Source organism: Pipra filicauda, unplaced genomic scaffold, assembly GCF_003945595.2.
Source record: "Pipra filicauda isolate LSUMZ 115617 unplaced genomic scaffold, ASM394559v2 scaffold7_size6619720_pilon, whole genome shotgun sequence".
NCBI lineage: Eukaryota > Metazoa > Chordata > Aves > Passeriformes > Pipridae > Pipra > Pipra filicauda.
The window spans coordinates 438,054-452,019 of NW_024104976.1; the positions used below are offsets into that span (position 1 = coordinate 438,054).

The following is a 13,966-nucleotide window of genomic DNA, read 5'->3' on the forward strand; positions in this document are numbered from 1 at the left end:
AAAAGCAAGTAGTGATTATTCATAAACTAAAGCCATATAATGATAAACAGTTAATCCTAAAGGTAAGTAACAGCTGCTGTGTTCCAATGCCTCAGGCAGACATCCAAGCAGCTCACACCAAACACAGAATTCATCCTGATGCCTTTAAAAATCTTATTATTTTTTCTGAAAGGAATTTCTAAAGAGCAGACTGGAACTGCTGGTTCTGAGTTGATGAAATTTATAGTCCTTGATTAGTAATTTACTCATTTAATGGGTCTTCTTCTCCTCTCACCATGCCCACATCTATTGTGACCCAGATGCCAAGCTGACAGGTGCTGCATTCTCTGCGGGAAAGAAGGACAAAGTATTCCCATGTTTGTGGCATCCTCTGACCACACAGACGGCACAGGCACCAAATTTCACTTTCTAGCTCTCTCAACAGGACTGCAAAAGGGAAATGCATAATTTTGAATCAAAACACTGCCTTTCTGACCCCCAATACTACATGTTGGTTATGGCACTAAGTAAATTCCCCCCACACACTTATTATTCTCTGCCTGAAATCTCCTTTCAGGCAAGGAGATACCATTGCCTGAAAATCCCAGTTTCTAAAACACTCCTTGCCCATTCTAGAGCAGTATTAAATACAGTAAAGTTAATTGAAAATAGCACATTCATCCCTGCTGCAGTCAGTGGAATCAAATCACATTTATGTGGAAACTTTAATCCAAACTTGTATCTACATTTTCCATTTATCCATACATCTTATGCACTATAAATTTTTAAAAACCCACAAACAATACAGTGACTGGACATAGCATCTAAAGTCTGAAAACACATAATCTGCTTTTGGTTCTGCCACTGAAAAAGAATGGGAGCAGTGAGACCTACTTGCATTTGCAATGCTCTCACAAGGGAATAAAGGGGCTGTTACTATCTAGGACCATTGATACTTGGTTTCATTATTTTATCTCTTTTTTGCTTGGTTAAAAAAATATTAAAAATATTTTCCCCACTTTTTCACCTTAGATCTGTAACCTGTCTACACAAGAACAGAAACACTGCCAATCACAGAAAACAGAATTTTAGAACCCCTTGATTTTCTTTGAGTCCTGGATTCTTAAGTCATGTTCAGTTCTTAACCAGGCTAATTTCACTGTAGTCATTACAGTTCATTAAACACAAGTACAGTATCAAAAATGTAATTTAATTAGGGTAGTACAGAAACAGAATTGATTCTCATCAGAGGCTTGGCATTGTCCTTTGAATAGAAAGCATGTAAGGCCAAGTTATTTTTGTGTTTCACATACACAGCTGCTGATATCTGAGATGTTGCAGAAAATTAACTGGTATATTCTCTCCTCAATGCATACAATTCTTAGTAACTTCGATAACAGAAACATGTACACACTGATAGGACACTAGGGCTCTAGAAAATAGAATTCAAGGTGCAATCTGACATTTGAATAGCCCTTTTCTCAGTGGGCTTGTTAAAACCATTGTTAAAACCTGCATCTTCAACTCTCAACTAGGCATAAAACTCCAGCTGTACCTTCCTTTCCAGGAACAGGAAAGAGACCAACAATGAGAACTCAGCACAATATAGAATCAGACTACTGCAATAAACTGGGGTGAAAGGGGCATTAACACAAACAGGAGCAGTTTGTTATTAACAATATCATTATAAGACCAACTTTGGATTTTACGTGGGTCTTACCAGAAGCTATGAAGAATGGGACTCATTTTATAACTGGAATTACATGTGTTACAGAAAGTGCTGGTGTTTGGATGGCACAACAGACGAAATGTTATGTTAAGAACACTTCTATTCTTCAGCAATAGTTTGTTCTGGAACTGCAGCTATATTCTGCCACTGAGTATTTACATCTTTCTTGTCTTAACAGGAAGCAAGCCAAGCACTTGGACTGAGTGGACCATATTCTGCTCTCAGTTACACAAGTATACTGCATATACCTATACAGGAGACCTTCATTGAGTCATCCAGGATTTCTATCAGTATAACTGAGCAGAATTTGTCCTCCTATACCTGTATCATAAAATCTGGCCCAAATTCTATAGAGGAATGCAGCTTCTTGGTAGAACTGTATCTGTTCTAAGCAACTTTAAGTAACTCTTAGCAAGTGATGCTGAAGAAAACTTCAATGCAGTGCTGCTGCTGTGCTTCACTTGGCTATTTGTTTTTCAGCATTGCAGGATTCTCAGGAGACTGCACTGCAATGTATTACCCAGCATGTGCCGCAGTGACTCAGGCAGCAGCAGGAGTTTGGGATGGAGTGCCAGCTCTCACTGGAACTTTCAGGATGCCTGTGCAAAACTCTTCAGCAAAGCCAACAATCTATAAAAGGAGATGAGTTCAAGGAGAAAGTTCAGCTTCCCTTCTATTATGCCACGCTATTTTCTACTGCAATAACATTCGGACTTATATATATAAATATTTTATGTGTAAAATATAAATAACCTCCTTCCAAATTGTAGCTGCATCTCTGCTAGATTCCCAATTTACTGAATTACGATCCCTCTCTCATAAGCTTTGAGAGCTGTGTTGTTAAAGGCTGCAGAGCACATGACCACCATCTTCTGCTAATTTGTACCTGTGCTGACTGAAGCACTCACGGGTTCTTTTTGCTGCAGTTATGCCCTGCTGGCAGGCTACCTTAGCAAGGGACAAATATAGTTGTAGATGTGACTGTAAACGTAAAACTTGAGAGCTAGTTTTCCCCTCCTCCCAACTCCATCAGATATTTTTTTTTTTACTATTGAAGATCAGCTTTACGCCACCAGGAACTGCCTTCCTGTTTCCCAGCTCTTAGCCCAGCACTGGTCTCCTGAAACAAGCTTCAGAGTGAGAAGGGTGGGCTGCACAACCACAAGTCAGCCATGTGATTCAAAAGTGAGTCAGTGCTACTAATGCCAAAGGAAGAGGGGTTGAATTGCAAATGACTGTGCCATTACTGCACACCCTCCCCACCAAATCCATGCTGATCTTTGCCACAGGGCCACATTTCCCTTACACCAACAATTTTACACAAACCCTCAGCTTCTCCTCGTGTCATTTTAGGAATTTAAGATGAACAGTGTATAATCTACATTATAATTTTATAATTACTGGACTGAGTAACAACAGTCTCCAGCCATGACACAGATAAAGACAAACAATGCTGTCTCATTAGATATCTACATATACATAGAGGGATGTTATCTTTTGTCCTTGCCAGTGGCTGAGGATTTACTCTCGAAACACATAGGGGAAATATTCATTTCAAAACATATCAGACAAGAAACTAAATTCTAATGTCCTTTTGACCACTGTCCTACCTCCGCAATTCTGTAAGATTTGCAGACAAGTAAATTCAATTATCTAATAAAAACTAGGAACAGGATAGAAGCTCTCTCTCTCTACTAATGTCATGGATTCATCATGCCCAATTCAGACTGGATGTGAAAGCACAGTATCTCTAACAGACTGTAAGATAACAGCTTATAGTCCGAGGAAATAAATATATCTGCATGTAGTCAATAAAAGTTTCTTTTCACATCTTACTGTCAAATTCAGGTTCTCTTTGTATACAGTTTACCATAGTACTTCCTTTGCTAGCAAGCACTTGTGTAATTAAAGTTTTTGTGTATTAACTTCACGTCAACATGGACTTTAAAAAAGGCTTAAATATTATGCCTAGGCTGGTTTCTACTACATAAGAGAAAAGAAAAATAGTCAAGAGAACAAAAAAAGCCCCAAACAACCCAACAACAAAATCCAATGACATGACTACTATCTGGGAACAAGGTGGTCTTGAATCTGATGTGGTCTTCATTCCAACACACTGGACCAAAATGCCACATAAATCAATGGAGCAAAAGCAGAAATCTGGAAGACAAGAAGCAGTACCCTTGCAACTGTTGGTGACAGCCAAAAGTTTAAAAAGCATTAAAAAATAGAAAAAAGGCTTTTAAAAAATTGCTAAAAAAATGCAGTCCCTGAGAAGACAAATGTTATTCAGGATATGTAAGAAATGAAAGCACAGAGCACATATTTTACTACACTAGGTTAAATCACTTTCAGAAAGCAAAAAAGTAGTAACAGATTTTGGTTGTTTGGTTAGAAAATCTGCTCCCCCTTGGGCTCTATGTATAGACAATAGAGCCAGCTCCTGATTCACACTCTCTTGGAGCCTCTCTTTCTTCCCTTACAATAGGAGAAGGTTTAAGAAACCAGCCTGCATAGGCTACAGTAGCTGTTGATGACCACATCACAAATAAGATATTCACAATAATTGGCAGTCATGTGTTTCCTCAGAAAAGCATTACTTTCCACTGTCTCTGAGAATTTAAGCCTATGAAACACAATATGAATAAGCTGTTGAGAATGAGGCTGCTGCTATACATAGCCTTTAGCTACAATTAATTAAAAAAATACATAAAAAGCATGTGAATTCAAAGTCAACAGCAGATTTTCTATGCCAGTATCATGGCTGAGCTTTCAAAATACCCTAAGGCAGAAAGGTTCTGAGCTCACCAGCCTCCAAACACTTTGAAAAATCACACATCTTTACACAGAGATCCTAACCTGGCTGCAGTTTCAGAGCACAGCAGAAATTACAAAAGCATCTGACACATATTAAGGCTTTCTTCTTCACTCTTTAGGCTTCCTGCTTTTCTAAACAGAAACACCACTCTAAAAATACGCCCAGTACACACCAGAAGATGCAGTCCTCCCACCATCTGGGTTATCCCACATGCACAACCACCATGAGAACAAGGCCTACAAAAACAGTAGGCAGAGATAACACACACCTACATCAAAAGGTTTCAAACTGAAAACAGGAAAAGAGATCAGATGTGCCAGAGGCTGACAGTGACAGGACACAAATTCATGAACAGAACTTCCTGAAGGTTAATTTAAAATAATTATATTTGAAACTATATTAAAAAAAAAAAAAAAACCTGAGAAAAGAAAAGCTGAATTCCACCAGACTTGCACACGATTTAATCAGCCCTGAGGAACAGTCTGCCCTCGCTTATCAGCCAGTGAGATGTGGTCAGACACCACACGAGTTCTGCTGGGTATTTTATCAGCCAAATGTATTATACTCAAGGGATCACTGCTGATATTAAATGGACAGAATGGAAGTGATCCTCATTCCAGTCCACTTTCAATTTAAAGAACTTCAATTTAAAACTTCAAGCCTAAATAAAAAGCATTGCAAAGAAAATGCTAATGGACCTGAAGGGTATTATCACTACGTAACAGATACACAAACTTTAAGTTACATATGAGCTTTGTGTCTATCAGTTCTGTGACACCAGAGGAAGCAATCATTAGGGTACAGATAATGCACAGCACTGCAGTTTTATATACTGGAATGTACAGAAAAATAGCTAAAACATGACTCACTGTGGGGTGCAGACCTGACTGCAGTAATTCCAGCAAATGATCATAACACAAGAGTTGTCTTCTAGATCTCACTACCAGACACAGAGGTGAAAACCAATAAACACATGCTATTTTCAGTGAAAAAAAAATACAGTTGGTTAAAAAATTCTAGGGGGAAACCAAGAAGAACACATCTTGTGAATTACTAGATTACAAACAAAGCCATGGTGACTTTTTACTACACCAACCAAGTTTGCAATAGTGTGTCATGCCTGACTTTGGCAAGGTCTTTAGCGACCATAAAAAGTTAGCTGCTGACCTTTTATAAAGCAAACATTAATTTACTTAACTGTAACTTCAGAGAAACCAAGCTGACAGGCACCAGACAAACATCCCAGAAACCTCCAATGCATGTATAAAATCCTAAGTATTCCTTAAGTATTCCTAAGTATTTCTTGCTTTTCTCCTGGATTCTCGCAGAACACAAAGGTGATCACTGCTAGTCAATACTAAAGCTGTACATAAAGACACACAGAAGAGGCAGGTTATTTATAGAAACAAAACTGAAATGCATTTCTGGTGCAAAAAAGTTCTGCAACAGTTCAGTGGCTTACTAAGAGTAAATAGAGTTATTCTATAACTCCATTTATTTTACTTTAATTTACCTTTTTATAACTATACATCCATACTACTCTATATCTCACTTAGAACTGTGGTTTATTTCAGCTGACCAGAACTCTGTTTTAACATGGAAATACTATCTTTTGAAAACATATGGATCTTGTCACTTTTTTGCTATTTATTCACATTTCTGAATAAACTATTAAACACAGACTGTTCTAATCCACCTTCTTCACCCTTCAGATTTTTTGTCATTAGGTTCTGTCAGCATTCAAATATTACTCTTATTCCTTAATCACATGTCCTGGCACAAGTCTCATTCCCTCCAGTATTCCTCAGTGTCCTCTGGGACATTAGCCAGTTTTTGTCATCTGCCCCCATTCTCCTTTGGGAACACTAAAGGAATTAATTTCATTCTTTCCCCAAGCAATGCCTGTCTCTGCTGTTAACAGTTTTTCCTTGGCATCTCCCATCCACTCAATACACAAAGGTCTATGTCTCCTTAAGTGATCCACTTGGAGATTTAACAAACCATCTTTGAGAAATACTTTTTCACGCTCTGCATTTGCTTGGATTAGCAGTTTGTAAAAGAATTCCACTAAAAGATGGAGTTCCAATATTTCCATTTTGCAAGTTCCACCTTATTTTTATTAGTTCAACGACTTTACATGTCTGCACATGACTGTGTCTCTGTGTGTCAGAGATAAATATTTCCATTATTTAGACCTCGATATTTTCACCTAATACATATATATATGCTATTTCTTCTGCTATTTTCCCACTACTGTTTTTGCCCAACATCTTATCTGAATCCTTCCAGAATGAGCTCTCAAGAAGTGTCTTATGTTACCACAGGTACCAAAAAAAAAAAAATTAAAAAAATTAAATTCCAGTATCTTATTCCTGCATGTTGATTTCCTAAAGAGTATTTAAAGAGTATTTCTTTCCCTAAAGAAAGGTTTTTTAAATCAACTGATTTTAATTCCTTGCTCAGTCCTGCCATCGAAAATAAGTGGAAACTTTACCTTTGACCCATCCAGAGAATATTCCATGACTGTGCATCACAATTCCTTACTGTAATGAACACTGAAAATCATACCACAACTTTTCAATAAATGCACAGTTCGAATCCAATCTATTCTACTGTTCCTTTTTGCCTGAACTACTAACTTTATCAGATTCCAACCCTCCTTTGTTTTGTTAGTGTTTACCTGACATCTAGGCAGGATTAAGTAACTTGCACATTACCAGCTGCTAGACAAGATGGCACTTGTTGTGGTTACCTCTCTAACTCCCTCAGTTAAATACCTTCTGATTCTTGAGTTACACACTCACCATAGCAAAGGCTTCATCACTTACCCACGTAAGTCAGATGCAAAACAAGCCAAAACTTTGAATAAATTGTCCTTGGATTTGTTTACCCTGCAAGTCCAGAATTTTCTCAAAGGAACAGTGAAAGTTAACGAAAAGATACAGTTGCATGACATTTTTCAGGATCAGTACATTCCATGAAGCGAGCACACTACTGAAACATTAGATACAAATATTTAGCATCTCTATATCCAAACAAAGTGAACATTCTGCACTTGGGCTGCTGACAAGCTGCATATCTGAAGGAAGACCTAGAAAGATGACAGCTAAGCACTCAATGAATCTTTATTTTTGCCACTCTCACCAAGACAAGAGCAGTTACTGGATTTGCCTGAATACGTTATGTACACTAATTTCAATATTACCACTATCGTTAATGACAGACAGCAGAAACAAAGATCTCTTCGGCTTGGTGCAAGCTGGCAAAGCAGCTGAGGCTTCTAAACACCTTCAGTGGAAGAATCCTACTGTGGCCACTTCCTGAGCCCTGTGGGGCACTCTTGTGCCGTGGAGTTCAGCCAGTTCACCTGCTTGACAGAAAGGAGCTTCTCTCTTAAAAGAAATCAGCTATACTATTAAAGCGAAGCACATTACAAAAGAGTTAATGGGGTCAGGAGAAGATGAAGGGTCATCCTGGAAAAGCATCTAGAAAAAGAGGGAAAACTCTAGAAACATCTGATACCCTCTGCAGGACAAATACGTGGCATTCCAGGTAGGATAATAAACCAGCGATTTTTGGAAGATCAACACTATGAACTATTTAGGGGAAAGCTGCTATCCTACAGGCTGCAGCTTTAACTGAGGCCTCAAAGCATGATCACGAATCCAGCATTAAACAACAAACACTAATAACTAGAAGACCCCAAGCAAGAGAAGGGAATGGGCAACCCTCTCCTGTGAGGATCAACACAAGAGGCTCAGAGGCAACACCACCAGCCAAGGACGCGGCGGTAACGCCGAAGGAGACCCTCCCCGAGGTGATGCCGCCGCAGGTCCAGGAACGCGCCGCGCGGGAGCGGGCGCTGGGCGAGACACCCACCAACAGCAGAGCCCGCCGGGGGCTCTGCCCGCGCTCGGGGCTCTGCCGCCCGCCCGGGAGAGCTCTGCCACCGCCGCCCTTACCTGGCTGGCTTTGTGAAACTGCTTCTTGAGCCCCGCCACCGACATGTTCCCCCGCGGCCCCCGGGCCGAGGGCCGGCAGGTCGCGGCAGGTCGCGGCAGGTCCCCGCGGCCGGCCCGGCCTCTCGCTGCGCCGCCCGCGCCGCGCCGAGCATCGCCCGCCCGGGCCCGGCCGGCGCCGCCCCATTGGCCGGCGCCGCGGTACATGCAAATGAGAGCGCCGGAGCCGCCCGCCCATTGGACACTTTGCGGCGCTATGCAAATGAGGCGCTGGCAAACGCCCACGCTGCGCTGTCGCTTGGAGACGGGGGGGGGCTCGACCAGGGCATCCCTGCCTGCGAGGGCATCCCTGCCTGCGAGGGCACCGGCACCGGCACCCACAGGCTGCCAGCGGCTGCCTCCACCTCTCTTACTTCTAACGAGGCTCAACATTTCTCTTTATTGGTCTCACTTCTTGTGGTTCAATGTAGCATCTCAAGCTGAGCTCGTTAACCTCAGGTCTGTTATTGTAGGTGGTAATTTAATTGCAGCTTTTAAAACACAAAAGCTCTTATAGAAGTCCAGAACGTGACTGGTTAGTGCTGTGCATCGGAACAAATTACACTCGGTAGCGTGATTCCATTGCTGCATTGGTCCTGCTCGAGGTTCCAAAACGCAGTCTCCCACTTGGAGGAGCAGATGGACTAGAAATAGCTCTGCTGAAAGGACGGGTTAGTTGTTTGTCTGGTTGTTATGAGATGGATAGATTGACTGTATACTGAAACATGACTGCGTATCAGGAATGTGCCGATATAAATAAGAGATGTGATTCTGCCTGCATGATGAAGCACTTCCAGGCGACGCTTAGATCGTGGAGAAGATAAGCTCTGTGATATGCTGCTCCATCCTGGCTCTAAGGACACTCTGGAGTTATGATTCAGCTGAAACTTGTGCAGGGACCCGGGAAGCAGTTTAGAGATAAGCCTTGCTGGCTGCAGCAGGGCTCTGTTACTCACTGTCACGCTTACTGCATTTTTATTGGGTTGGGAGAGAAAGGCATTTCCAGGGTGTGTTACTGTTACTTCTTTACAATAGCAAAGAGGCAAAAAATACAAGAACTTTCAGAGCGATTGTCATACTGTAATTTGGGAAAAAGGAATCACTGTCCACACCTGTTAGAAACAATTTTTATACCACTGTGAAACAAAGTGCAAAGACAAACACATTATTGAGTTAAGGAACTGGCTGTTACTTGACAAAGGACTCTCTGTGCAGGAGAGGAAGAAGAGAAAGCAAAGAGGACAGTACCAGTCAGCATTCCCTCTGGAAAACAAACTGCAAGGTGAAACCCTTCCAGGTTTTCGGAAATGTTTGAAAAGAATCCTGCCACCACCATGCTATCTGATGCCACCTGTGTGTAGGGAAAGAGCATTTTCAGCCTTCTTACAAGTAAACACAATCACATCACAGCCGAAATCACCCGATTTCAGCACCGGTTTCTCTCCCGATTTGAAACTGGCAGCACGATGTTAACTGTGCAGACCAAACTGGATATGGCTTACAACGGTGACACGTTTGTAGAGATCTCAGGTGAGCAAACAAGGCCCTAAACAAAGATATTGGAGATCTGTAAGAGGTATTAAAGTAAGCTCTTACTGTTCCAGAGAATTAGGGAGAGAAGGCGGCTTTGGCTAATCTTTGGCCTTAAGAATGGGTGGACCAGAAGCAAAGAAGGAAGGAGTTCGAAAGAAATCACTGTGGAGAGGAATGAATGGATTATGGAGTTGCCGTGGCTGTTAGCTGTAAAATTGGATTAGATAAAGAACTTGAGTAAAGCTGTATGTCTACAACTTCTTTTTTTTTTTTTTTTTTTTAAATCCTGCTTGTAACCCAAGGATAGCAGCCATGTTGTCTCTGCTGAAGTGATACAAGAATTTGCAAGTGGGAAATGCCCTGTGGAAATTTCACTTCATAGCCTAATTGCTCAATGATACAGACAAGGAGAAAACCTAATTAGTGATCCAACCTGAATAGTCCAGGTTGTTAATGATTTGGTGGAGGCACCCTGAAAAAGACACTAGTATTCAGTTCACATATAAACAAAAGTTATAGCTTGTATCCAGTAATACACAGTGGCTAAGGGATTTCTAAAGGATTTATAATCACATAGTTAGATTTTATGGAAAAAAGGATTGTAATTTGCTGGATGATAATCCTTAAGTTTTATGAGAAGTTACTGATTCTGTCTGTAAAATGAGAGAAATGAAAAATAGTACAAAAAGTATGGGAAGTGGTTCAGACAAAAGCTGACATGATGGGAAAAAAACTAAAGCTTCTATTAAAAATAAATGTTACAAGCAGAAGACAGGTCAGGAGATAATATTACAAGGGCAGAATGAAAAATGTTTCATAGAGCCTGGGAAAAAGGGGACCTTCACAGCAAAAGTTCTAAATGTCTGGATATTTAAACAATAACTGCAGTCCCACTCCTTAGAAAATCTCAAAGTGCACGAGAGCAACAGATCATGGCTCCAACATGTTACTGACTCAGGTGTGCTAAAATGGACAGTGAAGTTTGTACAAACTGAGAGCTCCTAACTGGGCTCAGATCAAGGCAGTGACTAAAAAATATGCATTTCCGACTTATATGGGAGAACTGGGCTTGAAAATTGGTTCTGTGAAATTCAACACAAACTCCTGGATAAATGGTTAAATTTATAATTCACTTGCATTTCAGTGTGGATAATACTATGTAAAAAACACTATCAGCAGAAACTCAATATGAAGATGTGGCAAACAACCTTGTAGGTGTTTGGTTTTCAATCAACAAATCATCTTAAGTTTAACAGCTGAAATTGCAATAACAGCCATATGAAGTATTAGGTTTTCAGCAGAATGAAAACTAGAAATATTTTTAAAATTATCCAGATGCATCTTAGCAGTTGAAATTACTTGGAACTTGAAGCCAACTACGTTCCCTACATGGCAATTGTAGGAATTTGTAGGCAACTACATGCTGGTGAAACGCAATCTGGATATTTTGTGGTTACTGCCATAAAAGTAAATGTCAAAAAGGGGAGGAAAGATGACTTTGTGATGAAATTGTATTGTATTTGATTCTGGGCCATGCTGACTACCTCAGTAAAGCACTTATCTTGAATATTTAAGCCTTAAGGAATAAATAAGTTACTGTACATCAGTTTATGATGAAATAAATTTCTACACATGGCATTAGGAGACCTTGGATGTACTCAGCTGATCCAGGACAAGAGTAACTACAAACAACAGAGAACAAGACTCTCAGACACAGATGTGACACCCACTAATGGTCTGTAAGGACTATACATATCTAATGACAGTGCAGATTACCTGGTTAGTTTTCATGTTAGTTGTCAAAACTGTAATCATAGGCTGTGGTTTTTTGATCACTGGAAAAGAACATATTGGAAAACTAGTGTTTAGAAAACAAGCATTCTGAAACTATACCATTTGAAAGAACAGTTGGCCAATACCCCACTCTACAAGACCAAACTTGTAGAAAGTTTTAAAAATAAAGCAGGCTCAGATATAAGATTATGGGGGTTCGTCTGGTTTGACAATTCAAAAAAAAAAAAAGAGGAGATTACTAAACTAAATTGACACTGGAACTTGAGTACTGACACAAGTAAATGAACTAATGTATAACATAGTGTTCCAGAGTGAAATCCAAAGGACTACAACACTGGATTTGGGACTGATTTAGCTAATTTCCTGGTGTCAGCTCCTGGGTTTGATGTTACAGGACACACCTGGAAGCTGACACTGTGAAAACAATGCCAACAGCAAACTACCTCAATAACAAAGTCAGAAGAAAATCCTTCTACAAAAAAATGCCCGAGACAGTAAGTACATCTCATGAGGCTGTTTCAGCACCCTTTCTATGAACTTAAATGAAATAATTATTTAAAATCAAACAAAAAAAAGTTGGTGATAGGAAAATATGATCATGTACAGGAGTAGGTTAACACTATGTTTTTGTTTCTAGAACATAACCAAGCAATTCTGCGTATCAGCACATTCTGTGTAGATAAACTGGCTCAGGTATTTCTGACAGGGCTTTGCATTGCAGTATAGATTACATAAGAAATCATCAGAAACGGAAAGGAACAGACAACCTTCTCTAAACAGCCAGCACTGGCCAAAACTTGGAAAGCTCTCTGTTCCAAACGGACGCTGCTGGCAGTCAGGAATATGTGGCCCTGGGGCCAGCAGACACTCTGGCTAACCTACTGCAGTTGTTTAGGATGCTTATGTTTGCTCCCCAGACCTTCTAACTACATGTAGCCAGTGAATTATTTTTGGCATATGTGATTGTTCTTCTCAAGCTGACTTTCCATATGTGTTGCTTTACCGTCCTCCAGATCTTTGCTTCTCTTCTTGTCTCCTTGTATTTGTATTCCACATGCTTCCCTGTCATCCTGCACATACCTTCTGTCCTCACTTTCCTAAATCTCTGGCTGTTGTTCTGCAAGTGTCAATAACAAAAGTTTGTTAGGTCTTATGCCATTAAATAATAAAGATTGTTCTAATTACCTATTTCTTTTAAAAAGACATATAAACAATTTAGGTGAACTTAAAATCTAGATATAGATATTTTTTAAAAGTGAGATATGTGTATACTATAAGATATTCTGGTTTTGAAAACTCAACAACCTACTTTTTTGTGTATGCAGCACATAAAAAATTTCAATCCTAATCTTGCAAAATATACCATGTGGATGGACTCCTGAACAGCTCCAGCTTGGAGATCTTGTAACTTTTAGGTGCCTATGTTGGTTTTGGTAGCAGTTTATACTATTAGCATATACGTAGGCATCCGGTGCTCTCAGACAACTCTAGACTGTTCAACAAAAATGAGCTGCATGTGTAAATTACAATAAAGATGCAACTGTCCAAAATTACTCCACAGTGGAGACAAATCTGGAAATACTGGAGTATTAGTTACTGCTAATCCTGGATACGCAGAGCATTTTTATTTCCTCCACACTTGAGATTTCTAACTTGATAAACCACTGAAAAAAAACTGTAAGATGTTTTCTTTTGGGTAGGTCTATTGGCCTAAATGGAAATATTTCCGTTTTCTGACCAAATAGGAAAAAAACATCACTTAAACTTCAGATCTCGTTCCTGTCAGTGCAGCAGCGTCACTTCACACGAGCAGATGGTTTCCCTGCTTGATGCCTCTCTGGCAGTGTTCCCTCCAAGAACTACATCTCCCCTGATGCACCTGTGGCCACGGGGGTGCCGCGCTGGGGTCTCCGCGTGGGGCTGCTCGGGGAGCAGCGGCGGCACTGCGGGAGTTGGAGTCTCACCAGGGAAGGGAGCGGGGTTGGTTCCGAGTGGAGCTGGTTCATGGAGGTACAGCAAGGCAACAAATCCACGAGAAAAGGCAGGGTTGTTAAATGGACCCACAAATGGTTTCACTAAGAATAAGGAAAAACCCCCTTTTTCTGTTGGAAAATA

The 13,966-nt window shown here is 40.4% G+C and overlaps 1 protein-coding gene across 1 annotated transcript in view; it reads right to left on the reverse strand.

The window, feature by feature from the left end:
- The window catches only part of SH3GL3 (SH3 domain containing GRB2 like 3, endophilin A3), a 46,901-nt gene extending 38,333 nt beyond the window's left edge, over positions 1-8,568 (reverse strand). Inside the window, exon 1 of the mRNA XM_027715793.2 lies at positions 8,489-8,568. Within this exon, the coding sequence (XP_027571594.1) occupies positions 8,489-8,533 (45 nt within the window). The 5' untranslated portion in view covers positions 8,534-8,568. The remainder of the gene's footprint in view (positions 1-8,488) is intronic.
- Between the last annotated feature and the right edge of the window lie 5,398 nt (positions 8,569-13,966).